Consider the following 27939-nt stretch of genomic DNA (forward strand, 5'->3'; position numbering starts at 1 on the left):
CTTCGCAGGCTTTCTGAAGGTCTGTTAAGAGTTCTCTTTGGACCTGCTTTGTTACCCATTTCCAGTCCAGTCCTTGTACCTGACCATTTTCAGAGTAATACATTTATTTATCTCTTAAACACTGATCTACGAAGCATGAAAGGTCTCCTAATGGACCACTGCTGTGTCTACTCATTACAGTCAACTTAGCAAAGAGCCATCTTAACCAATTTTAGTTACTCATCCTGAAAAGATCCAACTCATTAGATTACGAGCATCTAGCTGCTACTTACCCTCTTAATTTCTGTTCAACCAGCAAAGATGCGATTATGTTTTTCACACAGCTGCATTACCTCCTATTTTCTGCATGTATGTTTAAAAAAACGAGACGCTATAGTCAAACATTCTCAATGAAAGAGACTGAGAGCAGAGTTGAGTTATCATCAAAACCAGTTTGTGTTTTATTTCGAACAGTTTAGACACCATCAGAACCAGCCGTCATTCCCAAACTTCACTGCATCTCCACGGATTCAGAATGAACGTCAGACAGCAGCAGCCCCACAAATACAAACACCGAGAGGACAACCTGGTTACTGGTCCTTCAGATCAGTCTGTAGTCGCAGACTCTGCATGAACAAAAAACCCTCCTGTGTTCAGCTGGTACAAAAATATGCAACCATTTAAAAAGCAGATTCCCTTACTTGTGTTTACCTGACCTTCATTTTAACAGTGTTGGTCTCGGTGAGGCTGCTGCTACTTTGCACACTAAAAACATACATTAGAGGAGTGTTAATGATGCATTCAGTCACTGTATGTCCGTCACATACTGGGTTAAACACATTTATTTGGCGAGACTGAAAAGGGGAGTGATGTGGACGACCAAACGCTCTGAAGAGACAACTGTTAAAGGAAAAATCCACCTGTAGCTGTCCGTCGGTGCTTCTGACTCCTCCCCCACACCAACAAAAGCTGTTGCATTTCATCAATTTCCCATAATGCTGTTCAAAAAGCACACAGGGGATGCTTGACTGCTGCCTTCTGTTACTCGCTGACGTATATGCTTAATTTTAGATTAATAAAATCTATAAAACAATAAAAGCAATAATAAAAATGACCAGATGAAAATATTTCTCTAAAAGGAACTTTTTATATTTTAGGGTGCAAAAACTGGCCTCTGTCTCTCCACTTCTTTTCTTCTGACAATATTTTAATACTCTTGGAATTGAAGGTGTAGCTCCAAGGTTTCCACTCTTTGCTGATGACATTTTATTTTACAGTGCTTAACAAATTTATTAGACTACCACCGAATGTAAGGGTTAAGCCACAGCTGCTGTATTTTTACATGTCTGTAAATTTGAGTATAAAAACAAGAATTCAGTTTGTTTTCTGCCTATTAAATATAAATATACAAGTTTTTAAGATATTTCTTCAAAACTTTGACAGGTGTTTCACTTCTTGCAAATGCTTTGGTTGGTTTTGGTTTGCATGGAAGAAGCCAACTTGTTTGCAAACATTTGCCAACTATTTGCAGAATGATAGTGAAACGGAGAATGGTCATCTTCAAAGTTGACTGGATTTGCTTATGGAAACATGTCAGTTTCAGGACATAAGGCACAGCTTTAACTTTCAAGGTGAACAATGGTTGCACACTTTTTCCAGTTAGTGATTGCAAATAGACGGCCATATTTTGTGCAACCACGGCAATCTGCCAAACCCAACGCAATAACAAAGTGGTTTTTGGTGTAATAATCTCTTTGTGACCGATTTCACCCATCGACAGCCGGCAAACTCCAGCAACCACTCCCACATCTTAGCTAAAAAGCTCCACATTACCTAAGATGTGGAGAACTTTTGCATTAGACATAATAACGGCATCTGCAATATCTATAAATTTCTGCTGTCAAGCATATAAATGTGAAAGTTAAATATAGTGAAACCTTTGCAGTGGAACTACTTGAAGCTCAATACTAATATATACCATCTCCCTCAGTTTCTCTCAATCCAGTATAGTCGTTTTTCTGTCTTCTTATAAACATTGATCATCATTAGAACTCAAACACAATCAGGACAACACAAAATGAAACAAACACCAACACCAGCTGCTGATTTATTTTAATCCTTTATGTAACCTAAAGTGGATTTTTCCTTTAACACTGTGATCGCATATCAGGTTTTGGACAGTCATGTATTTTTTTTGCACACCAACATCTAATAAGAGAATGTCTATAAAGTGAGTGTATGTTAATAAACTCACAGCTCCATTGTGACCATTCCATATATTTGGGTTTGTTTGTTTTGGTCTGCCCGGTGTGCCAGATGGGTGGGGTTTGCAATTTTTAAAGCACCAGGCAGATTGAAGACATCAACCATAAGAAAGGTATCTTTGAGAGATAACGTACACTAATATTCTCGATCTAGATTTGTTGATTATTCCAAGCAAGCAATTATTTATATTCCAATAATAACATCTGTATTTATGTACACATCTCTCACTTCACACTCCCCAAATTAGATCAAAATAAATCCTCAGATTTCCAGAGCTGCCTCAGCAGACAATCAAAATTAGTAAAATACATAAAAATAAAAACAATGCAGAACATCAAAGGAAAAAACGTTAACATGGACATTCATAATAATAATAATAATAATAATAATAATAATATTTAAATAAAAAGAGCCTTGCTTCAACATAAGCATCCAACACATTGTTTCAATGAATTCTGGTTCTCATATTTAAAATAAAAAGAAAGGCTTCCAGCTGAATCTGTGGACTTCCATCTCCCTAATAATGTGCTTTTGTGCTTGTGTTTATTTACATCTTGAGTACACCTACACTTTGTTTATTTAAAAAAAAAGAAAAGGAATAAAAACAATATGAACATCATTTGGTATGTATGAACGCAACTTAAAGAGTCCACAGATTCTGTTGGTGTTTCAAGTCATTTGCAGCCAAAAACGACTTTCTTCAGCTGTCCGAAAGTTATAAAACTACTAAGCCCCCAAGAAAAAACGAAACATAAAAATTGCGCAACACTTTCCTTTAATGTAGATTACTTCCTTTAAGTTGATTAGTTAAAGAGCAGCACAGACGTGAAAGAGATATAGTGTTGACTTTGAACCTTCGACTCATTGAGTGAAGTGCTTCGGATGCATCGTCAAGGAAGTCGCTCGATCTCCTCCCAGTCGTTTACACAGATTTGAGAACTTTGAGCCAAATGAGGTATTTGTTGAGTTAAACCGTTTGTAGTTGTAGTTTTATGTAACATAAATGGACAGAATGACTTTGGAAGAGGCTGACAGTGATTTAACTTTACCCACCCGATCTAGATTGGTCATATTGCTATTACCTTGAAACCAAGATAACTTGATCGGTTGGATAACCCATATTTTGCAGGATTCTGCAACATCCGGAGCTAACAGACACACGTCAGCTTTATACTGAGGAAATATAATATAGGCGCTGCTGAAAGCAACTTTATGCAAACTAGACAGGCTAAATCTCACCTAAACCTAACCAGTGTGCAACAAAGGTCCATATTGGGTGAAAAACTGGGTCTCCTCCTTCGCACTGTATTTGTGTTCAACATGGCCATTATAGCATTAGAGCACCAAAGCTAGAGGACACCTGGTGTGTAAAGGATGCATCTGGATGAGAATGCGTTGGAAAAAGCAGGTTAAGGCCAGGGCTCTGGCTGCACGACGTCCAACTTTAAACTTTCTCATGCTGGCAGAACTAAGAGAAAGGCTTATGCAACAAAGAGAGCGAAATCCACAAGCTCACATTATTTTGTAACATATTTTGGCTGCTCTGTGTTACGGACATAAAACCTGAATGATGATAAAAAGTGTCACTTTTCAGAGCACTTAAATCACTCTCTGAAGAAATGAAAATTACTTTGCAGTATTTTGGGGGATGTGATACGCCTTCAAGACTCAACCTGAATTCCCTTACATTTGTTTACTTTTTAACCTCTGGGAGTCAGGGCTTTGTGCCAGGTTGTGGTAAAGTGAAAACACTGTACAGCCACAAGCATGAATGCTGTTACTTTCACTAAATTGCACGATTGAAGGACAAAATGACAAGTTTTCTGACAAATATTTAAAAGTGCTTTTCAGTTTTAAAAGCGGAGACAGCGACTTCACCGTATTGCGATGCACCCAAAATCCACATGTCACAGGTCAAGCAGCAGCCCTATTTTTTATTTTTTTTTTAATTTGACTGTACATGTTAACATTCAAAACTCAACAGCTATATAATATAAACACCTTAAAGGCTGCATAGAGCTTTTTTTCCAAATCCGCTTTGCATCTGCTGTAGCTCTGTTACGAAGGAGTGATAGCATGGAGGCTTATCAGCTTAGGAGTGTAAAATATACAACAAAATAACTAAACTCGGGTTAAAAAAAAAAAAAAAGTGTAACTATATTTGGTTTGTGCAATTATTAAGAAAATAATGGAGGCGGAAAGGGTTAACCCACAGCTGGAAAGCGAGACCGAGGCTTTAAAAAGGCTTCTGCTTCTCCTCAGATCAACTCAATCAAACCCTGTTTGTAAGTTTTAATTCTGTTTCTCAAAGTTGGCAAGTTTAAGATCTTTAAATATTTGGTCTTCATCATACTAGAGAAACGCAGTAATTTGAAGACCTGAGTTCAAACACGCAGTCAGGTATGCAAGAAAATGTGTCAAACATGTTGTGACCCTTAAAATCTTATATTCTGAAAGTTTTATTTGGAAGCAACTGGAAGATGTGACGCTGGACTTTCAGACATTTTAAGGACAAGAAAGAAAAAAAAAAAAAAGAAGAAGAAAAAAAACCCCACTTCTGTGTTCTGTGACTGTACTGGACACACAGCCCTAGAGACCAGCTGGCGGCATTTGGCAACCACTGGTTGCTAGGGAAAATTGTATGTTCCTAGATGGGTTGGCAAGTTGTTTGCTCTCAGTAGCTAGCATGGAACTGGTCCCAAAGAGGTATACGGCGCTGAACCGAATGCCCCCTTGCGATTTCTTTGGTTGCTAGCAGGTTGCCATGGTGACCGGTAGTTTGCATTAAAGGACTCAAAATACTCGACAGCAACTGCAAAATGTGTGACGCAAACTGGAAAACCGAGACCTTTAAAGTCAAATATCGATAAAGCGACCACAAGTTGGAGGTTTTGGATGCAGTACCCTGGCAAAAGCAAGCAACCACTTGCCAACTGGTTGGAGGATAAACTTTTGGTCACCAGATAATCACCGACCTGTCTGTAGGCCTGTGTGACTGAAGCCTTGCCAATCAGAATTCAGCACCACTAAGACGGCAGCAGAGCCTGTCAGCAGTTTTAAGATGAATCTGTAGTTTGCAAGTTTTACTTTTTTCTTTTTTTTAACTAAGGAAGAAGAAATCCTGCCCAAAATTATCCAGTTATGTGATCACTTGAAGCACTACTTACTGGAATCACTAAACGCTCAGCTGATTAATTAGCTTCAATCAGCTGCCCAGAGTAGCGCTAACATTCAAGTAACTCAATTTAGCCCAGGCTGCAATTTAATGAGCATTTCAGAAACAGTAAGATAACCACGATGCAGCTCATCTCACAGGATGCTTCGCCCCTAAAGCTGAAGCTGCTGTTGATGCTGAGGAGGGGAAGCCATTTAAAAGCGGCCGAGACAAACATGCGAAAGAGACGGTCTTACTGCAATAAAATAAACCGTGTAGCCGAGCATCAGCGGATCACATCCGCAGACCTTTAGCATCACTCAGCGTTACCAAAGGCTGCAATTTACGATGCTGGAGTGGAAAACGTGTTATGTAAAAACCTGACTGCCTGCCAGAGCTGCAGCTGCACGAAAAACACTTAAGCCAGAGTCAAAATTGGCGTGGCTGAAACTGCGAGATGAACCAGCTGTAGAAGGGTAAAGGCGTGTGTGCGCAGAGAGGCATCCATAAGCACATGAGACAAACTCGACAAACTTCGACACTGCGTGTCGTGTAGTGTGTAAAGTGGATATCAGAGCTGACTTAAAGGAAAAAAAAAGCACTAGTCTCATAGTGCGTCCCTTTAAAAAGAAAAAAAAAGTACAAATGTGCATATTGTGGCATCTTTAAAAAAGTCAGACATGTTACAACAACACATCCTCGAGAGCAAAGGAGCGTGTGCTTGCTGTCAAAACCATGAGAAGCTGGCATTTTAAAAATTAGCTTATGCTGTTGAAATACTTCCTTTGAGCTCTTTTCCCTCCCCCACTGTGGCACCACGAGTGGCTTTAGACACTCTAGACGCTCTGGAATCTAGAACAGGACTGTTGGTGATCCAAAGGATTGGATTAAAAAATATAACATGTGGCAAAGTATTCTTTTCTTTAAACAGGGTTGTTTAAAAAAAATTATATAAGCTGCAAATTGTACTTTTGGTCAACGGATTTCACTTTTTTCTCTTTATTTTTTTAGTTAAGAATTTTAAACCTGAAACAAAGAGCCTTACTCATGAGTGTGGGGAACATTTCAGCTCCATCAGCACCTCCCTGGTGGCTGGTTTCCATTTCAACCATCGCCTGTAACACTGCGCAGGACGCGATTGGCAAAACTTCACTATACAAAACACCGCAAACTATCATCCAAGCGCCGCGCTCACATTCAAGCCGTTCACTCACTACAGGTAGTGTCAGTGGTTTTGCTGTGACAGGTGGGACGTTAAAGGAATCTTTGGGGGAGTTGCGTGTCAGTGCAACAAGCCACAAAAAAGGCCGACTCGGACCTTAACCCCCCGACACCAGCTGCACCCAAAACAGCTGGTTATGCCGCATCATCTTCTCCTGCTCGTCCTCCACATGTCAGCCTCTTGGATTGGTCAGTCTGCCCACAGTGCAAAGCGAGTGTTGTGGAATCTGCCAGGGGGTGGGGGAGTGGGGGGGTTCTAGTGGATGTTTTTTTTTAAATATATTTTTAAGGTGCTCTGCTGCAGCAGTGTGGACACAGAGGATTTGAACGGTAATCCAGAAGGCTGTCACAAGACCTGCCGCACACGTCTCAACCCGTCCCGAGTGGCACTCCAGTGCAGCTCCGCCTACAGGAAATAAGCCTGGATACTTAAGTGAGGGCGGAGCAGGTGGCTGCCATAAGCCCCTCCCCCCTCTGTTGAGTGACAGTCTGTTGGGGACTTACGACCGCCTTGGTTCAGTCTCTCGACTGGTAGAACAGGATGTATCCTGACTCAGAGTTCTTGGAAATGTCCGAGGTCAGACCGTAGAACTCTTCGATCGCCTGCGCGTCAATTTTCTACGAGAGAAAACGACAACAGAGGTTAGAACCCGTATCAGGATACAGTAATAACCTGGATCTGGTTCTCCTTGTTTTTGCTTTCAAAGCAGTGTTAACGTCACTGGCCAATAGGTTTCCAACACCCCCAATAAACAAAAGACAATAACTAAATAAAAACTAATACAAGAGGACCGAAACCATGATGAAACAAGAGTATACACATGGACAAATGAGACGCTGTAACTCTCACCGGTTAAAACTTTGATACTTTATATTTTATTAAACTGAATCAAACTCAGCTGTAGTCTATTAAACTTAGCACAAGAATTTGTCTTCGTCAATGATTCCGACGGCCCCGTAAAATGAAAATGCAATGTCATATAACAGTTTTAAAAATATATATATCTTACAAAAAAGAAAGGAAAAAAAATATTTACGAAACTTATTCTGCAAAGTTACCTAATTTTAGGCATTTAAAAAAATAAATAAATAAATAATAATAATTTGAATGATAGTTTCTTGCATTTTCTGACCATGATTTTTAGGGCACCTCTCCTCATTCATTTGGACAGAGGCTTCAAAATAACTATCCAAATATCTGCAAAGATGCACAAGTGGGAAGAAGAGTTTCTACGAGGATCCAGTCATAAAATGTGAGAATTAATAAAGTGCAGTTTAAAATGATCAATTTACTTGCGCCATTTTAGTAAATGTGTGCATAAATAAGGAACGAAGAAACAATATGTTTATATGGAAGGTTTTGTGTGCACAATTCTCAAAATGAATAAATAAATTACCATTTATTTATTTTATTGTACTGTTTTATCTTCATTTTATCTTGTTTTCTGAATGTCACTTAAGCTTTTCTAGGGGTTTTTACATCTTTTGTTATTGGATGTCGTCTCTGAAAATTCGTTTTACATTTTCCACCGTGGTTGAAACATACCCTATTATAAGCACATCTAGTCTTGCTTATATTGATAATTGATGAATATTGTCTGGCTCCTATTCAATCCAGCAGTTTTCTGGGTTAAGTAAAGTTATGGGAGCTAGAAAACAAAAGCTGCACTTTTGGAGTGAAAGATATCGGCGTCATAATTGTAGAAAACTAAATAAGTTTGAGTTCCACGAGGAAACAGGCAAATGGCAGAAACAAGCAGCCAAAAAGGGATCAAAATAACTTATCAGAAAAAGACTTCAAGCTAAAATATAAAACAGAGAGAGGCATGCAGATTAAATCTCCACAAACCATAAAAAATAAGTTAATCTTTCTTCTCTGCAGACTCAGCAGAATCTTCCAGACCAGATGTCTGAGCGGGCCGAAGTCCCGCTGTAGTGGAAAAATACTGTGGAGTTTATATCAGTTTTAACCATCAGTCCCTGATGACTGACTGAGCTCGTTCCTGCAAACAGCAGGGTGATGTCTCCTACTGCCGAGGAGATTTAAAGCAAAATAAACCATTCTAACTGGGAAAATAACGTGTACGTTAGATATTTGATTTGGCTGAACTGCTACTGCGAATGCACAGAGAGGAGCACGTGTGTTTAAAATGACCTCCAAATGCTTGAAAGTATTTTCTAAAACACTAGCTGTGACCTCTCGTGCTATAATATAACCAAATCAACGCCTGTGTGACTATATAAGGAAAAACCAAACATTACAAGCATCATAAAAATGAATATTTTGGGGGCACAGGTGTCCTGAACTGCATTAAAGTATACTGTTTCACCTCATAAAGTGCACCCCGACTGTAGATGTGTTTTACATGCCTCGTTTTCTGTCTTTTTCTGCCACCCCTTTAGTATAAGGCAGTAAGGCTGAGCAGCTTAAAACAGATGATTATATACAACTAGAACTTTATACTTTTTCCCTCCGATTATGCTAATTAACTGTGATACAACATGGATGTGGGTATATCCACAAAAAGCTGCTTGAAGCTACAGAAAACTACACAAATCTGTAAAATGGTAAAGTTAAAAACAAACACACACACACACACACACACACAATTAAAAAAAATAAGGACAAACTGCAGTTAGTTTTGTGGCTTTAAGTCATCGCTGTAGGTCAACCCAACAAACATAACAGTTTAAAAAAAATATTATATAAAATATATATTTTTATATATGCTGTTGTGTTTTATCCAACTTTCCTTGTGTTTTGTGTAATTTTGCAGCATTTTTCCATTTGTAGGTGTTTTGTTAAGCTGCAGTGCATGTGAACTCTCAGAGCCACCGTACAATAGTGTCAGTTATTCTTATCCAACTGTATAGAAAAGTCTTGCAACGGCTAACGCGAACCAATTCATTCAGCATCCAGTTGGAACTGATGTACAGTGTTGGGAAGGTTACTTTTAAAACTTATTCCACTACAGATTACATGCCCCAAAATCTTTTTTGTAACGTATTCTGTTACGCTACTCAATGAGAGTAACGTATTCTGAATACTTTGGATTACTTTGGATTGAAGGTTAATCGCCATACCAATACCAACTAGAGTTTTAAATACTAATAGATAATAGATATTAATGAGTAACAGTAGGTTAACATTAGGTAAGGCTGCACTTTTTGCAGCGACCTCGTATAGAAAACTATTGCGCGTATATAAAACAGGTCCGCAGCTCTGAACCGTAGCAAAGGGGCCTCTGGCTAATACGTCGGGTTCGTGTCGGGCTCGTAGCCAAAAACTAGCTTTACTTTGTTGTCTGGGTCAACTTTGCTAGCGAGAGACAGAGAGAGGCGTTGAAAGGCTGCTCCAACGGAACTTATTGATTCGGAGGAAAACACAAATATAGTGTAGTCGAGTCTTAATAGCTTACTTACAACCGGACTACACTGCCCATGAGGCTACATTCTTTAGGGCGATGCCTATAACACTCTGCCTACTGCCTTCATATTAAATCATTTTCTGAACAATAATTTTTAAAAAATATTTCTCAGCAGAAATATTTCTGCTGAAAGGGCATAGCCTAATATATGAAACAGGAAAAGACTGCTGTGTAATCCCTTTATTTCAAAGTAACTGTATTCTAAATACCACCTCTTTAAACGCTAACTGTAACAGAATACAGTTACATACAAAAACAAAATACAGTACATATGCAGAGACCATTCTCACCAACTTCTACTGCAAACACAGTTCTTTTTCTCCCCCCCATAAGCAGGCTCCGAACACGACAGAAAGCCTATCCCATCTAGGGACGCAGCAAAATAAGCCTTTTCCTTGTAAATAACACTGTTAATAAAAATAACTACTCCTGACGTAGGTTATTTGAGAATTAATGAAGGACGCTAACACTGGCTGAGACTGTACATCTGCAGATCAGTGTCTCGTTTACCACTAACTACAGACTAAACGTCAGCAAGCTCTGGAACGCCTCATCGTGACGACTGCACAGCCAGCGAGCTGCTGATAGTTTGATTGCTGTGCCATACCTTTCCCTCTGGCATCAAGAAAGAAAAACATCAGACTGAAAGGTTACTTCGCTGAAACACAGCAGCACGCCGAAGCTTAGGCCGCGTGATGTGGCGGGCCGCCAGTGGCTAAAGAGCTACAGCAGGCCATCGGCTCACACTGCAAACTTAGCAGAGCTGCACTCCCTGTATGGCAGGGATATAGATGCTGGCAGATATCCCTGTTTGGATTGATGGTTCATCAAAGTGTCACCATGTTATTTAATGTTTTTAAAGTGCTGCGTCTTTTCCTTGCTGACATGTCAGCTACTGAGATGACAGCGTGCTGAGTGGAGCTGGGAAACCGTTTAACGGGGGCTGAGCACTATCACGCTCCAAGGATGTCAGACTGTTGTTACTATGTAGACAGCCATGTTTTCCCTCCGCTGTCGCCACATCAGAGAGGAAAGCAGATGGTTTTGCAGCAGAAGCACACGGGTAATCAGCAGAACGGCAATTTCATGACAACCACACTCATCGGAGGGGGGGGGGGGGGGAGTGAAATCATTAGCTGCTGTGTAAAAGTTCAAAATAACAGCCTCTATGTCTGCACCACCTGCTCAGAGACGGTGAAAATTAAAGGAGGAATGAGGGCTGGAGCACACAGAGAAGCAGTCTCTCATATTTGTAATGTAAAAAAAGTGCAGGTCATCTCAGTTTATAATACTACGACTGAGATGAGCAATGATTCAATTAAGAGAAGGTACACGTGACCATGAGCGAGAAAGGAGAAAGATAAATGTCCAATAAAAGCAGGTATGTTCTCATCTCTCATCTTTTTTCCTTAATGGACACTTTTATCCACCCGTCATCATTTATCCCCATCGCTAAACCCAATTTCAGCTCCTCATCAGGCTCAGGTATGCAGGTCGGCCCGCTGCAGGAAGTCCAGACAAAACATTCGGGAGAGCCAGGATAGACTGTGAGCCTGGAATTCCTGTCTGGTATTGGATTAGATGGGAAGCTTATGTGGAGATGGGAATTTTAATCTTTCAGTGGGTGCTCAGTCTGATGTGAGCTGAAACGCTGATGCTCAATTTAAACAGTTCACACTTGTTTTACCACCTTTAAACCGATCTGGTCTTTTTAAGGGGGTCTGTTAGACTCATTATGATCATTTCCAGCTCTGCAGTTTTATTGGCTACGATTAATGTGAGCATCTGCCACTGTAACAGCACAAAAAAAGAGAAAACTACTTATAGACGTCTGATTTCCTGTAAAATGCAGAAGATCGCTTCTCACCTCTACGATGTCGTCGTCAAACAGCAGCCAGAAGCCGTGGCTCTTGACGATGGTGATGTAGTGTCCGCGGTTTGGGCCGCTGCAGGGCACAGACACAGAGACGCATTAAGAAATAAGACAGCAGAGTCGTGATGATTCTCATCATCCTTACTGCCAGCGTGGTTTTGTTTTTGGTAGTGTTTGTGGGTCATTCTGTGTTAAACACGACAGCTGGAAAAGTTTTGAATGAATTATGATAAAACTTTGTGGGGGTGTCGAGCAGGGTTATGTTAACAATCCATTACAATTCGGCTTACATCCAGTAAAGTCTTCAAGGTCTTCTTAATGATTTATTGGTGGCAAACTGACAAAAAGCCTGATAACTTGTAAGTGTGCTGTTTTTTTGTCAACATTTAAAAAAAACAAAATGCAACATTTGACCTCTGACCTCTCCTTCAAGGTCAATAGATTGACCTTCAGATCAAACTGATAATAAAGAAATAACAGAAAATTAGATCTATTTAAAACTATAGTATTACCTGTTGACTAAGTATTGTCAAGAGAATGAGCTCTCTGATTTGAAAAATGTGTAGTCTAAGAACATTATTACCTACTCCTACATAAACTCCTCATCCTATAAATACTATAAATTTTAAAGAAATTCTTCTTCTTCTTCGCAAAGTCAGAGATGGATTATTTTTTAAAAACTGGAAAAAAAAATCATTTATTGTGAAAATGTTTTGCTGTTTTTTGTTGTTTCACGTTGTCAAAAGAGACCAAAACATTGGTGATGAACCGACGCTGCTGTTAGAAAGATGTTCACATCCACACGCAGCACAGCACGAGACAGTCTTTGTGTTTATCCAGGGCGTCTGTCCTCCTGAGGAAAGCTCCAGCGTTAGATTACATCTCATCAGCAGGAGGAACATAGTCGAGTGACTAATGACTCGCACATGCTCGCTTACACATCAGCTGACGTCAACTCATCGGCCGACCGGACTTAGCGAGCCAATGGACACCGATTCAAACAACGAGCGGCCCGAGGAGAACCGCAGCAATGCAGTGTTTACAGGGACACATGGACTTATTTCCTCTTTATATCTTTATCCAATAAATATCTGATGAATGAGTTAATGAGCAAAGTATTTTCTAATTAAAAAAAACCCGAATAACTTTAGGAATATTCCCTCTGTCCTCTGAAACAGAATCAAGAGACAAATTACTTAAAACCAGATGTTTCCAAACATATTTCCATATCCTTTTATTTAGTGCATAATTGAAGGTTTAAAAGAACTTTCTGTAAAATTTAAAACTGTTAAAAAACTCCAAAGTCAATTAAAACCATCATAAAAATGTGAGTAAACAGCAGCTGTGACTCAACACAAAAATATCTGTGTACTGTGTTGCAAAGATATCGACTGAAGATCAACTAGGCTGGACTTTGGGGCAACGCCAATTTCAACCACAAGATGGCGCAATGAGTTACTTGGTTAAATAAAGTTACCTTTATTTAACCAGGTAGCTGATTTTTATGCACAGTGGCAGCTTAAAGCATAAAGTAAAGCTTCTTGAGAGAAAGAATATCTCAAATTAAATAGCAGTGCGTTATGTGAAAACATCTACTGATATGCTGCCCCCTGGAGGTGAAGTGTTAATTAAATTTTGCTGTTAACAGAAAACCCAAGCCTCAACACATTAGATCAGGTACATACAGTCGATAAAGCTGATGTGGGTAGTACAAATTATAAATGTTTTACATTGTAACATCTGACACTACCGTAATACTACCAAGTGCATTTAACGTGATTGACCACACCACAGCTACCATAATGACATCCATCAGTGTTTGAAGTCGTGTTTTGAAGCCTTGAGGTGACCGTTTCCATGGTCGACATCTCGGTCTTTTAAAATTTGGCGTAATGAACAGCACGGTGGTTAACACCGTTGCCGCACAGCAGGAAGGTCCTGAGTTCAGGCTGAGGTCTTTCTGTGTGGATTTTGCATGTTCTCCCCATGTTTGCGTGGGTTCTCCCCAGGTACTCCCAAAGACATGCAGTTAGTTGGTTAGTTAATTGATCAATCTAAATTGCCCGTAGGTGTGAATGTGAGTGTGAATGGTTGTCTGTCTCTATGTGTTAGCCCTGTGACAGACTGGCGACCTGTCCAGGGTGTACCCCAGCTCTCGCCCTATGACAGCTGGGGCTCCAGCGCCCCCTGCGACCTTGAAAAGGATAAATGGAAGCGAATGGATGGATTAATTGCACGCATGATGACTAATAATCCTATTTTTCTTAAATTTAAAATGGCCAAAATTATCAAAAAGTAACCTTCATATTTTATCCACTATGACCTGAAAATGAGTGTTTACAGAGGTCAGGGCTGAGAGCAGTTTCTTCAACTGCAATTGAAAATAATGTTTAAACATTCTCTTTTATACCATCAGTATAACGTCTGGGTCATTGAAAGACTGAGAAAACAGCGAGGATTTAATGAGTGACAAGGGGAAAAAAACAAAAAACCTTTCTGTTATTTTACATGGAAAAGCCCAATCGCATTATTCACTGGACACACCCTCACAAAAACACAGTGGGATGATGATAAAGGTCGGCTTACGAAAGGTTACAAAACTGAAATGAAGCCTTATTTCCATCTGGTTCATAAGTAGAGTTCACATCAGAAGAAAGATCTGGAAACTGAAATGTCGGCAGTTTGTTGGAGCAAAATTTAAAAAAAAATAAATAAATAAAAAAAAGGTTGGGGGAGGGGTGCTATTTATATGCAATATAGAAACACTTAAAACTCTGATAAGTATTAAATGGTTTTATAATCATTCAGAAAATTACTCACATATAATGTGAACAATGTCTGCTCCTCGGACTGTTATGAAGACTAAATGACTCATTTCAACAAGACTGTTTACAAGCTTGATCTGCTCATTTTTAACCATACAACACAAACTAGACTAGTTTGTGCTCTACTGCACGTCTTCCACTCATGCAGCTGCAAACATTCACATCAAGTTCAAGACAAAAAATTTAAAGTGAAATAAAACAATAAACTCTACCTGCCACAGTGCACGACGACAGCCACCAGGTCGTACAAACGATCCGGGTTGGTTGCGTCCCCGGACGTGTTGAAGAGGCGGAGCTCCAGGGGGAAGACAACGCGATAGGACAGTTTGGTGTAGCGGTGCAGCTGGTCCATGTATTTAAAGCGCTTTAGGTGGAGGGCGAGGATCATGGGTAGCTTCTTTACCCTCATCCTGAGTGAGAGAAATATTGATTTAAAATATATATATTTCAGAGCAGAAAAATCTTTATCTTTGAAGACTGAATTGTTGGATGAAAAAAAGAAAAGAAAAAAGAACCTTTTCATTTCGAAATTACAAAAAGCAGAAACACAAAAAAGTACGATCGATCTTTCCCCAACAAAAACCGAGAGGCTGAAAGCTTTCCACGCCAGTCCACAGACCTCCTGTCAGGAACGAGGAGCACGTTTTGTGTTCCTCCCCCTAATTTGGGAGAACCTTTTTCGTTTGTGCTGCTCTGCACGCTGCAGACGCTGGTGTCAGCATGGGCCTTTCAAGCTAATGGATGGTGCTTGGTGCACTTAGCAGGCTCTCAAAAACATTTGATGGTACGTATTTAAAAAAAACAAAACAAAACAAACAAACAAAACGTGGCGCCGTATGACGGACGCCATCGCGAGCAGAGAAGAAGACAAAAAGAAACTCATATCAAAGGGCAACACTGACAGAGGGACGTCCAGCTGCTGTTCAGTAGTTAATAATAGACTTCGCATTAGACTGACGCCCATGACGAACTTCTCAGAATGTAACAGGAAGGCAATGGTTGCTATAGCAACATCAGATGTGGTTTGTAGGGTACCGTCTAATGGAACAAATTTGTCCACTCAGAGAAACTTTCAAGTGGTTGTACTGCACTTACAGCTGTGTGACAGTTACAGGCTGTGATAACCGCTCCTACAGTCTGCAAAGCACTACAGCCCTGCACCGTCAGCGCCGGGTTTATCAAAACTCAAACATCAGTATTCATGGAAAACCAGTGTTTGGTCATCATGCAGTGAACAGAGTCAGCTGATAAAATGCACGAGCTCATGCTTCAGCGATGATAGACTGATGTAACTCTGATGGAATAAAAACAAGAAAGTGACTTGTCTTAGATTTTTACTGAACAAATTACAGTTTATTTAACCCTCTCAGGCTCAAATTAAACTTTTTGTTGCTAATGCACAACCAAGTCCTGCAGTGGTACTTCTGAGTAAAAAAAAAAAAAAAAATCATAAAATATGTATGTGGGGTAATCAGGTTGTTAGTTTTTAACTGTTGCAAATTGGCAACGCCTGCCTCGAGAGGGTTAAAGACTGTCTGATACGTTTCAATTTTACGTGTAACAAAACCTCAAGCATGCCCCCAAGAACTTCCGATTATGCCTGAAGGTGCTTCTACCACCACTAAGAATATAACTAATTAAAATGTAAATTTAACTGCAGTTATGGCTCCCAACATCAATTACTTTTGAACAAGTTGGTTTTGTGGTTTCTAGAGATGTGCTTTTATCTCTTCTTTAACCCTATAACTGCACCATGTTTGATACGTAAGCTTGTGAGGCCGCTTTATCATCAGTGCTGGGTTTATTTCAGAGCTTAGCCAAGATGGAAAGTCTAGTAATGAGTGACAAACGTAGCTTTTCTTAAAAGTTCAACAAATGCGTGGCGTTTCAAAAGCTGCAATTATGATTTTCTGTCCGACTCGACCACCTCAGCGAGAGTTTTCCATGTCAACAAAATGCTTTATGTACTTGAGTCGCCACAGGTTGTGTACAAAAACAGAAGGAAAAAATCTTGGATATGCTTAACACACACACGCACACACACTCAGGACACACTGAACTGCATAATGACTGCTCGCAGTGACCAGAGTGCCTGTCACACTCATAATCTGCAAAAGAAAAAAAAAAAAAAAAAAAGCAAGTAGGATTTTTTGCACGACAATGACACAAGCCCACACACACACTCTCTTGAGTGCATCGCTGACACGCTCGCTAGCCGTGCTCCACATGACATGAAGCGCAAACGGTGGCTGGAAATAGCTGACGCGGTTATACGGTGGAAAAGCAGGTGGTTAAAAGTTATGCTTTTGTCACTGGAAATAATGCTGTGCCACTAATATTTTACTGTAATGCTGCTGATGGCACCTGAATGTAACAGTTCAGACTTCGACGTCGGCAGCATGTCGTCTATGGCAGCGGCTCATTGATAAAGGATGTAAAAGGCCCTGCAGTTACTTACATTCGGAAATGCTGCTGCCTGTGAGCAGCAATAGCTGACGAAACGTTCAGTATTTTCATCCTGCATCATCAGAAATGCCATCAATGTTCATTTACTTCACAATAAAGTAAAGAAACACATTTTTGGCACTTGTTTTTAATTTAGGGCCCGTCAGAGACCTTTTCATACTGGATTTCACTGTTTACATTAGCTTCTCTGCACCATCTGAAAACCTGCTGAGACCAGCAGATCCTACAGCATGAAATGTATGCACTTAACAATCAGGGGGAAAAGCCTTTGTGAAAGAGTTCCCTGGTAAGAGCTCTGTGTGCTATCTGAAGGTCAAGTAACAGAGCTGGTTTAAAGGCAGCAAAAACAAAAGGTGATGAAAGAAAATCAGAAAAGTCACGTGATGATGATGTCACTCACCTTTTCTGGGCTTCCTGTTTGCTGCGACACTGCTCGCAATAATACTTGTATTCACTGCATAATGTCTCTGTGTTACTGAAGCCCCTGATGAGCAGAAACAAACGCCGTCACTGAGATCAGCCAGCATCCTTTAATCGTTCTTTTATTTATTTATTGATCGCTAATAAATTCGGCGTACCTGAGACAGTGCGTGATCGACGTGTTCTGCTCCACATCCACAGACAGATCCAGGAAGTCCTCGTCTTTGCTGCTCACCTGAAACAAAAGCAAAGGGCGAACGCCCAAGGTCACATGGTGTGTCGTTATGACAACGGCATTAATGACCTGATCGGTTAAACGAGCAAAGTGGAAAATTAAGATAAAAATTAATACTCAGTGTCTCACACAGATTTTACCTGTAGTCAAGTCTAGAAGCCAGATTAATGGCTTGCTGAGAGCTGGGTCGAGTTTCCTGTGTTACAACAGGCTCTTCTTTTAAAACACCGCGCTAACATAGACTGAACGCAGGTCCAGACTTTTGGGTTAAAATCATCTGGAAGTGTGACGCTTTCACCGATTTGTTTATTTACAGCTTATTCTAAGTGTCATATTGATTCTATTTAATATGGGCAAGCTGTCAATCTGCACCTTACTGAAACCACTGATTGAACCACAACAGTTTGCAGTCATCACAAATAAACAGCAGCACTGAGCTTGGTGATAAAATATTTAACTTCAAAAGTTTATTTTGCCCCTCTGTGTGCTAATCTCATTTGCAATGCTGTTGCATTCTTCGGTTTCGTGTTCTTTGGAGATTTGACACTATTTTATAGTCATCTGATCATGTCTCTGACTGGAGGACGTGACACTCGGAGGGATTGTTTTGTGCAGAAGAAGAGTCATATAACCTGGGAAGGGTTTTCACATGAGCCCACAGGAAGCCCTGCTTTAACACAGAAATTTGATAACCCCCATCGTCATACTTCTTCACACCATCATCATCTCTGACTGGGGTTTCAGGTTTTAGAGAACCAGATAACACAAAGAAACCCTGACTTTGAACTTGGACAATTAAGAATATGATTTGCTGAGACTGATTTTGGTGCTACAGCCAGCTGGAGGCAGTCACAGATACACAAGACATGGGCCTTCACAAACACTCCAGAATACACACTCTGTGTTTGACAAGGGAACAATCAGGGAACAGTCTGGACTTCCTGGAAAACGTAACTACTATAGGATTTGGATGAGAGGGCCGTTCCTCCATAGACTTTACTTTAATTGACCATTAAAAAGAATTCAGGTTTAAAGTCACGCCCATCTTCTTATACTGATCTGCAGTTCGAACTCCGAGTACTCGAGCCACTCACAGCTTCACAGTTGAGGCAGCGCGTCTCGTTGGTCAGCGTTCCTTGGAAGATCTCGTGCACCCAGGTCTGCTGCGTCTCCTTCCCTCCTTCCACTTCTCCACCTCCTCCTCCTGATTCGCTACTGCCTCCTCCTACTCCCCCTCCTCCTCCGCCCACTCCTCCACCTCCATTCTGAACCAGTTTTCCGTTCTGCTGCCGCTCCTGGCTCTTCTCCTCCTGGAGAAGGTCAGCGATGGTGTTGAGAAGGTAGTTGAGGAATTCGTGGGCGTCCTGCTGCATGTAGTTGTCAAACAGCTCTGAGAGGAACAAAATAAAAATAGCAAGCAGAACGAAACATAAACAGAAAACATAAAGATATATAGAGGCGTGAGAATAGAGAAGTGGAAAGAGGAATATAGGAAATAACAGACGTGAGAAGAAAAGAGAACAAAGAATAAAGAGCAATCAGAATGCTGGCAATGAGAAATATAGCAAATCAGGAGCCTGTCGTCTTCTCCTACATCTGCTTTCCCCTTCAGGATCTGGCTGACAATTATATTTCTTCAGCTGCGATAACCCTCCCCTTCCTCTCATTCTTTTCCTTTCCCCACTCCATCTGCCTCATCCCCTTTCTCCCCCGCCAGCCTCAGCTGTGCTCGTCAATAGTGAGAGGAAGTGGGGTTAAAACAAGCGACTGACGGAGGAAAGTCTCGGATTTTACTTCGACTTTTTTTTCTTATTTCGTACACAAACAGCAGCTGCACAATCTGGCAGAGCTGCAGAGTCGAAGCGTTCGACCTCAATGAATATTCTTTCTGAAAAAAGAAAAAACAAAGTTCAGCATCATGCAGAGTCACTCACCATTTTCCTTTCTCAGCCGTGAGATGAATTTCTTGGGCGGGATAACGCCGACTTTCTTCTTCTGTGTGGCGATGCTGTTGAACAGGTCAGCCAAGCAGGTGAGCAGGGACTCTTTACGGCGAGGCTGCACCTGAAGAGAAGAAGACGGAGATAGTCAACGTTACGCTGTAAAAGCCTCAGCAACTCAGAGATAGTTTAACATTATCTTATGGTACTACACTAGCCTGAACCTTGATACTTGATCTACTCTATGGAAGTCAGGTTATGTGAACTATAGCAAAGAATGAATGAATCGTCAGTTAACCTAAATCTTTCAATGATGAGGATGTGCACATTCTGGACAGAGAGGAACGCTGGTTTGAGCGGGGGGGGGGGGGGCAAGGAGGCCATTTACAAGATAGACCATCTCTGAATCGAGGAGGGTACATCCTTCACTATCTTACATTACTGTGATTGCAGCCATTCCCCAACTCTCTCTAAATGTTGACAAACTAAGCAATCTTATGGCTCCATCACAACAGAGTCAAAAGAGGACGACAACTTCCTTGCAACTAGTTTGCTCCGTGATTTCACTGAATTTTAGTAGTTGGTTGCCCAGATGTGGAGTACACAACACTTGCAACCTCTGGACAGGCCCATGAGACTCTCATGGGATTAACTGCCAACGTGCAATTTAGTCAGTCTGCACTCATGAGGGCACTCATTGCTTGCGTCACATCTTTTTGCAATAGAGGACTTCACTCAGCTGTTTGAATTCTGGTTATGGTCCTACATAAAATCAAGGCTGTGGAGCCCCGGTGTAATTTTGCAGTTTGATAGCCGTCCTGCAGCAACTAAGTCAATATTTGTAAAGGAAGGCTTCTAAGAAATCCAGATCCAAATACAAATGAGTTCAAATAAGCTCAAATTAACACATTCAAAGAGGAAGTTGAGGCTATCAAATGGCTATAATGGTATACAAGATGAAAACCTATGAGAACCATTGCACCACAAACCAAGCACCAGATTTGGCTCAATTTAAACATCTGCTTTTTATGAAAACTTAAACGTGTAACTCTCTATCATATCAATATGGCATTTAGCTGTGTGTGCATTCTGTCAGGGCACCAGGTTTCATCTCAACAGTTCGTCTCTCATTACTTACCTTGTACGCCAGCACCTTCTCCCTGAACGGTCGACAGAAGTACAGAGCCTGCAGCACCGAGTTACAGTAGCAGGTGTTTCCAAACTAGAAAGAAAAAGGAACAGAGAGAAGGCCAGGGGATTTAGAGGAAGGCACATTTTCTGCTCGTTTACACCAAATAAGCCACAGCAGTGCTAAAGAAGTGGCCTGACAACTAAACATCCGGTGTGAATCTTCAAACAGACGAACATGATTAGTAGCTGCTGGCTGTGCTCTGCAGTCTGCAGCAGGTAAACAGGTGCACGGCCACCACCAGATACTTACATTAACCAAGCCAAAGTAGTGTTCATTTACGGGAAACTGTTCCGGTCCAATCTCCTTTTCCAAGGCAGAGGCATTGGCGCCCTGCAAGCAAAGAATTAAAACAAGGAAAAGAATGACTGTTTTATTTATTTTTTCCTGAACATTTTCATATTATTTTGGATGTGTAACAACTTGCAGTCAGTGTTTTTGTTTTAATGAAAAATGATCCATTAAAAACTTCCTTTGTCCTAATTTCCTCCTCAAAGTTTCCAGTTTTTCTTGCTCTGTTTTCTCTCTGCTCTGTTGGCCTTTCAGCCATCTGCTTGCTGCAGCTTTGTTTTTCACTTCACATCCTCGGTTTCTGCATTTTATTTTCCTGACGAGCCCCATTAATCACATCTACATATATGTAACCGTTTAAAAACATGCTGAAAAGCAATTTTATTGATACCCAAAATGTGAAAGCTGACTAAAGTGAGGGCAACACATTCCGTCAATCTAGAGGGATAGTGTTGCATGACTTGAACATAACCTGCTGCGGTCCAGTTTATGTGTTCAGCATTAGTTACCATGGCGATCTAGCCAGGTAAAAAGAGAAGATGCCTTCTTGACACCGAGAACTCGGGACTTTAGGCTCAAAGACACAGACACATGACCACAATTATTCCCAATGTGTGCAAAAAGTTAGCAGTCTCGTTTCCTCTGAAGTATTTGTTACACACACTGGGCCGCCCAGGTCGTCAAAGCAACTTTTATTCATCAAGATAGCAGTCTTATTTTATTGCCATCAGTTTGTGACTGAACGGGGGCGAGTTGACCCTTGGACTGATTGTGTCACAGCTGCTCAAAACTTAACGTCAGTTAACAAACTAGTGCAAACGAGTCTGATCGGAACGTCACAGATTTAAGGCAGAAATTTAAAACATTTTTAAAAATCCCTCCACGAATTGTGACGTAGCTTCTGCAACGACAACTTAACCACAAAAATGACACAAGCTCATGGCAGCATAACCAGAACAAAACCAGCTGCAAACTGGTCGAGTCAAACCCACTACTGCACTGGCACAGCTGAATCAGGCCGACTGCTGTGTTTGTCAATTAGACAGCAAGAGTGACTGCCTGAATCTGACTGTTTGGAGACAAGTTGCCTAAAACCAGGAGACCTGCTGTGCAACTGCTCTGTGACTGTGGTGACCTGCAAGCTGAGGGTGTGCCACACCTCTGGTCGCTAGAACTGTTTTCAATTGCTGAGCAACCACCGATTTCTATTGTTGCAACGAGGCTGTAGCCCTGTTTTTATAGCTTTAACGTGACTGAAACATTAGTCCCACATTGATTAATCCCACAATTAATCAAATTTGAACCCCCATCGTCATCAGGCCATAACTGGACCCTACAGAGGTCACACAGGTAGTCTTATTCCTCCAGGTCGGCCATTGCGAGAATGAGCACTTCCAGAGCTACAAAATGACCTCCAGCAGAATGTGAATGTCTCTCACCAAACAATCAGAAACAGACTTCATGAGGGTGGCCTGAGAGCCTGACGTCCTTACACAACTCTACCACCCCACAGTTTTCTGTAGGTCGATCCTGATGTGGCATCCTTCCATTCCTCACACATTACCCAGTCCATATCATATTATAGATATTCAACATGACTTCCCCCCCCCCCCCCCGTTGAGAGCTGAGCTGTTTTCTTTGCAGTGCATTTTGCTTCTATACTTCCACTCAGGGCAAGCCTGCAAAGAAGCTTAAAGTAACATAACAAAGTGAAAGCACTGCCCTGTTGATTTTGTTTTGTGTTTGAGCTGCAGTAGAATAAATGTTTTTTAAAAGAAGCACTGCATTTATGTGAAGTGCATTTTGACAGATTCGTAGCTAGGGCTGAACGATATTTCGCATTTGCGATAATATCGCGACATGATCAAGTGCAATTTTCTAACCGCAAAGGCTGCGATTATACTGCGATTATATTATACAATTCATGGGCTGCATCCTCCTGAGGCCGCATTTGTAGACCGATTACGTCACAGCGACGTGCCGAAGGCTGTCCAAATTACTACCATATCCCAGAATTCATAGCGCGACCCAGCCAAACTCCAGTTTCCAGCAATGGCGGCCGCTACTAAGTTTTAAAATTACTCATACTAATCTTTCTGGGTCACAAAATAAACTTTTAACATATTTTCAGGCGAGAAAGTAGTTGTGTAAACATCAAATATCTGCTCGGTTTATCAAGATATCCCATATTTGCAAAAGTGCTTCGACGTTTTCAGAGGCGTCTGCTACCCACCAGCTCGACAGCTAGCCGGGAGCTCGAGGGTTACTGATGCGGCCGAGAACGGCACAACTCCCTGCACATCATTTTCAGATCACCGCGGAGTTTCGCTGCTCGGGTTAAACGTAATATATAAGTCACTTAGACAACCTAAAAATGTTATTGTTGGGCTTTTTTCAGTGTTTTGTTTGTTCGTGAGTAAATCGGTTTGGCTGAGATTAAAGTTATTAGATTAGATAAAATAAAACTTTATTAATCCCCCGGGTGGGTTCCTCCTTGGTTTTCACACAGCTGACTAAACGTCAAACAGAAAACTTATTAAACAGAAGTATGAGACAGTCGAGAATTTACACCAGTGTCTGGTTATATTTTAGATAGCAAGAAGCAGACGGCCGAGTTTATTAAACTCCACCGAGACAGCGGTGACGCTAATCAGAACTAGACCGTCCAATTTCACGCCTTTAAATTTTAAAGGCGTGTTTGTGTGTGTGTTTATACAATTGCTATTATGTTTGCACTTTATGTGTAATGTTACTGACTGCAGAGATCAGTAAGATGTGTGTATTTTTTATTTATTAGTTTTATTTATTTAATATTATTTTTTAATTGAATGACTGTCTAGTAGTTCACAGATGTCGAAAAACTGAGTGTGGTAAAGCCACTGATTTTGTTTATGTATATTTCTGCAATCTGCACATTGTACTGACTTTCATTTTAATGTTTACACCAGGGTTCCTTGTCAGCACTTTATGCTCAGATGTTTGTAAGCTAAAAATAAACTATTGTGTATGTTCAAATATACTGTTGTGATTGAAGAAGTTAAATAAAAATGTCAGTCATCAATTCATGCATCACCTCATGTCATCATAACAGAGGTCTGTCTTCCAGGAAAGAACAGTTTAAAATTAATGTAATATAGTATTGGCCATACTATATGATGTATTGCTTGTCTTTGTTTAATAATACAGAAGACAAAGACCTTAAAAAATAATCGCATATCGCATCGCAATCGCAATATTGGGGCAAAAAATCGCAATTAGATTATTTTCCATAATCTTTCAGCCCTATTCGTAGCACAGCGTGGATGTGAAAGCAGGGCTGTGTTTACGTGACAGTGCAATAAAAACACTTCTGAATAACACTGACATATAACCCTGCAGTCCTGCTAGAAACCAAGGATTAAATTACACCAGCGGGGAGAAACAGTGCGAGGCGAGGGGCATGATGATGATGATGATGCTGCTAACGCTTTCTAAAGTCACAGACAAACACGACCCCCGAGCAGCACAGGGCTGTAAACAAAAACAAGCTCACTGATCTCAGAAAGGCAAACAAAGACGACAGCAAACATCTGCGTGCAGAGTGAGACGGTCTAAGCGTGCTCTGAAATCACACATTTTAATTAACTCGTGCTTTCTTTTTTTGGGTTATGCCGATTCTGAAACGAGCTGCACTTCCTGCACTGGTGGAAATGAAAGTTGAAGTGAAGTTGGGGCAGCACGAAAGGCTGTTAGAAAACAGCGCGAGTGGAAACTCTTAAGTGGCTGTTTTGTCAGACACCGATCGGGTTTGTTAATCATGACGATCGGTCGGGAGGATGCTAGGAAAGCATTAGTCTGTCTGCCCTTTCCTGCCCCCGTGCTCCGAAATAACTCGAGTCCACGAGACGAGCCGCGTCTGCTGCGTTTTAAAAGAAAATGAAGCTTCTTTCCTTTATTTCTGCGGATTTTTTTTGTAATCTTCCCAGCTCAAAATTAGTGTTTGAGTGGTGACCAGGCATGTAAGCATGACTGATCGGAATGTAACTTTGGGAATGAGTGTGTAATAACGGGTTTTATCTGCTCCCATCTTTTCTTATAAAGCGTGACAACGAGACTCATTTCTTCTGTCTCTCCTCAAAGTTCACACTGAACTACAAATATATCGATATCTACCTACTAGACCTCAAGCAGCTGCTCTCCCTGAATACACTTTTAAGGTGGTTTAAGTTGGACCAGGGTCCTGTACTACCAAACAGTGCAACAATCCGAGTAACGTTATTTACTTACTATTGACAAGTCAGCAGGCGGTCATGGCATATCTGTTAATCTCTAATCTCGAACTATCTGTTACCATAGTGATGTAGGCTAACCCAGGGTTAACCCTGGTACTTTTTTTTTTTTAATTGAAATCTCAGTAAACTAAACTGAAACTTTACAGTTTGGTTCAGTTATTACTAACCCTGTTTGTTGAGGTTTTAGGCTTCATCGCGTGGAGCTTAGCTGTGTGCATGTTCATGCGTGTTACTAGTCTACGCAACTGCCATGGATTGGACAGGATTTTTTTTTTTTTTTAATCTCACACCATATTATCCTGGTTCAGTTAAGGTTAGATTAAATAATTATTTTTCTTTTGAAATTTCCCGATACTCTGGCCACATAGTGCTACTCTCAGCTGCTCCCTTATTCACAATTAGGCCTCTGTAGCCTTGCATGTTAATTTGGCTGATTTTTCCCCCCCCAATGGACGCACAGCCACAGAGGGGGATTTATGGTCCCTCTTTGGATCAAACCAGAGGATCTTTTGCTTGTCAGGTGAATGTGTAAATAATAAGTAATTTAAGCTTCTACTTTTAAAAATACAAATCCACCTTCGATGGAAGCAAAGGCAGTTTGTTTCAAAGATGCACTTCACTGCTCTGTTGTGGAAACACCAACGCTCTGAACCCTGCAAAGGTCCTCCGCCTCACACGTCAAAGGCAGACGAACGCTTGAATTCGGCCGTGCCCCGCTGTGGCTTGTGCAGCTTTTGTTTGTGGCTTTCGCACTTTCCATACGACCAAATCAACTTTCTGTGGAAACAAGCACCATCCGGCCAGCACCTCGTAGCCCGCAAAGGTAGCAGAGACGAATCAAACTATTTTTTTTTCCTGTCTCGTAGATGCTGGGCTGTTACAAAACACTGGATAAGAGCTTACACACGGGAACAACAAATGACTGACAAAGACTGCAGCAGGCTTCTCCAAAGCATCTGTATCACCATCTGTCCTCCTCTGAAAGGTGCAGCACATGCAAACAGGACAAGTTACAGTCAGAGGTTAAGCTTGAAGCAAACGCAGTGTTAATGTCTCACGTTTTCACCTACAGCTTCTCTTTAACGAGTGGAGTGTGTCTGGGGAAATCTTATTTAACTCCTTACAAAGCATTACATGTGCAAACGTAAACATGGCTCCAGATCTGATAAAGAGGGCGGTATAAAAAAAGCAAAAAGAAAATGCACAGTCACTCCCAACAACTTTGGTTTCCTTTAAACTGTCCGGACTCTTCTGCCTTGTTGAAGGCTTCTTTATTTTTTTATAGAAGTAAAGCCAAACTATTAGCAGGTTCACGGTGGGGGTTGGGGGGCATCCAGGGTGTATCCCATGACAGGAACTGCTGGAAATTTTCCACCAGTTACACATGAACAGGCAGCAGTCAGCTGGCTGAGCTGTTTACATCCGCCCATTGTCTGCCTATCACACCTTTGACTTACATACGCAATGGTACAACAACAACTTTGTCATTTTGAAGGCCCGTAAATTTTATCCAGCCGAGTCCAGAGACTGCTGCCGTGAGAGCTAGCATGCTAGGCTAGCTAGTTTTCGCCCTTCTCCGCGTAAACAAACCGAGGCTGGCTGTTAAAACACGCTTTGTTTCCCCGTGAAGCTCCTCTCCCTCTTTCCACACAGAGGTGCAGGATAAGTACTGGTAAACTGATGCTCCTCGCAGGCTCTACAACTTTCCCGAGAAACCCTGACTGACTGATGTTTTTTTCTTCTTTTAATTATGTTGTCCTGTCTGTGAGGTTAGCGAACAGGCTAGCGGAGCAGCTACTAGCCTAGCGTCCCTGGGAGGGGGGACCGGACAGAGGCGCAGCGTATTCACGCCCCGCGGATAAAGGCACCGGATTCGGCTTCTTACCATCGTACAAATCGAGGCGATCTTTCGGACTGTCATCAGTATTTCCATCCGTAAGCCGCCATGTTGGACCGAACCCCGATGGTGAAATAATCAGAGCCGCTGCGGCTGCAGAGTTCCGAAAGAGCTTTCTGCCCCTGTTTGATAAACCTGTCAGAGTACACGGACCGACAGAGGGAGCTTCCGGGGAGGGGGTTGATTTTCAAAATAAAATGGCTTAACGTATCCTTTACTGTTAAGCAGGTTTACAGGTGTGGTCAAAAGTTTTTTTTTTCTTGGGCATGAATTTCACTGGCCATTTGAAAGCTTTAAATAATGTATTTTAGAGCTGTTCTTTTTCCTATCATTGTACAGTACTAGCTAGCTATCAAGTTAGCTAGCTGCTAGACTCTATTGAGGGAAAATGAGGACAGTAGTAGGATTAAAAAAAATGGTACAGTCTACTAGAAATAACCACCATAGTTAGTAAAAGTAAGAGTGCCACAGGTACATAGCAGGGG

The 27939-nt window shown here is 41.2% G+C and overlaps 1 protein-coding gene across 5 annotated transcripts; it reads right to left on the minus strand.

The window, feature by feature from the left end:
- Positions 1 to 417: 417 nt before the first annotated feature.
- On the minus strand, positions 418 to 27626 carry usp12b (ubiquitin specific peptidase 12b). Of its 5 annotated transcripts, none has more exons than XR_015126579.1 (12): positions 27443 to 27626; positions 21248 to 21328; positions 20945 to 21028; positions 19801 to 19930; positions 18961 to 19256; positions 17790 to 17866; positions 17612 to 17695; positions 14958 to 15155; positions 11915 to 11993; positions 7124 to 7237; positions 696 to 744; positions 418 to 605 (listed from the first exon to the last, which is right to left on the minus strand). XR_015126579.1 is itself a non-coding variant. In XM_086276620.1 (11 exons), exons 1-10 carry the CDS (start codon positions 27488 to 27490, stop codon positions 7136 to 7138), a joined length of 1179 nt encoding a protein of 392 aa, XP_086132746.1. In that variant the 5' UTR covers positions 27491 to 27626; the 3' UTR covers positions 418 to 744; positions 7124 to 7135. The 5 variants fall into 5 exon arrangements, 3 of the variants coding, with proteins under 3 accessions (XP_086132746.1, XP_086132737.1, XP_086132728.1); XR_015126577.1 differs by having other exon boundaries at positions 681 to 744; XM_086276620.1 differs by having other exon boundaries at positions 418 to 744.
- Between the last annotated feature and the right edge of the window lie 313 nt (positions 27627 to 27939).

This window comes from Aulonocara sp. 'chitande type north' Nkhata Bay, linkage group LG3 (assembly GCF_057382095.1).
Source record: "Aulonocara sp. 'chitande type north' Nkhata Bay isolate Kocher_YH1m ecotype deep benthic linkage group LG3, A_spYH_male_GT1.1, whole genome shotgun sequence".
Taxonomy (NCBI): domain Eukaryota; kingdom Metazoa; phylum Chordata; class Actinopteri; order Cichliformes; family Cichlidae; genus Aulonocara; species Aulonocara sp. 'chitande type north' Nkhata Bay.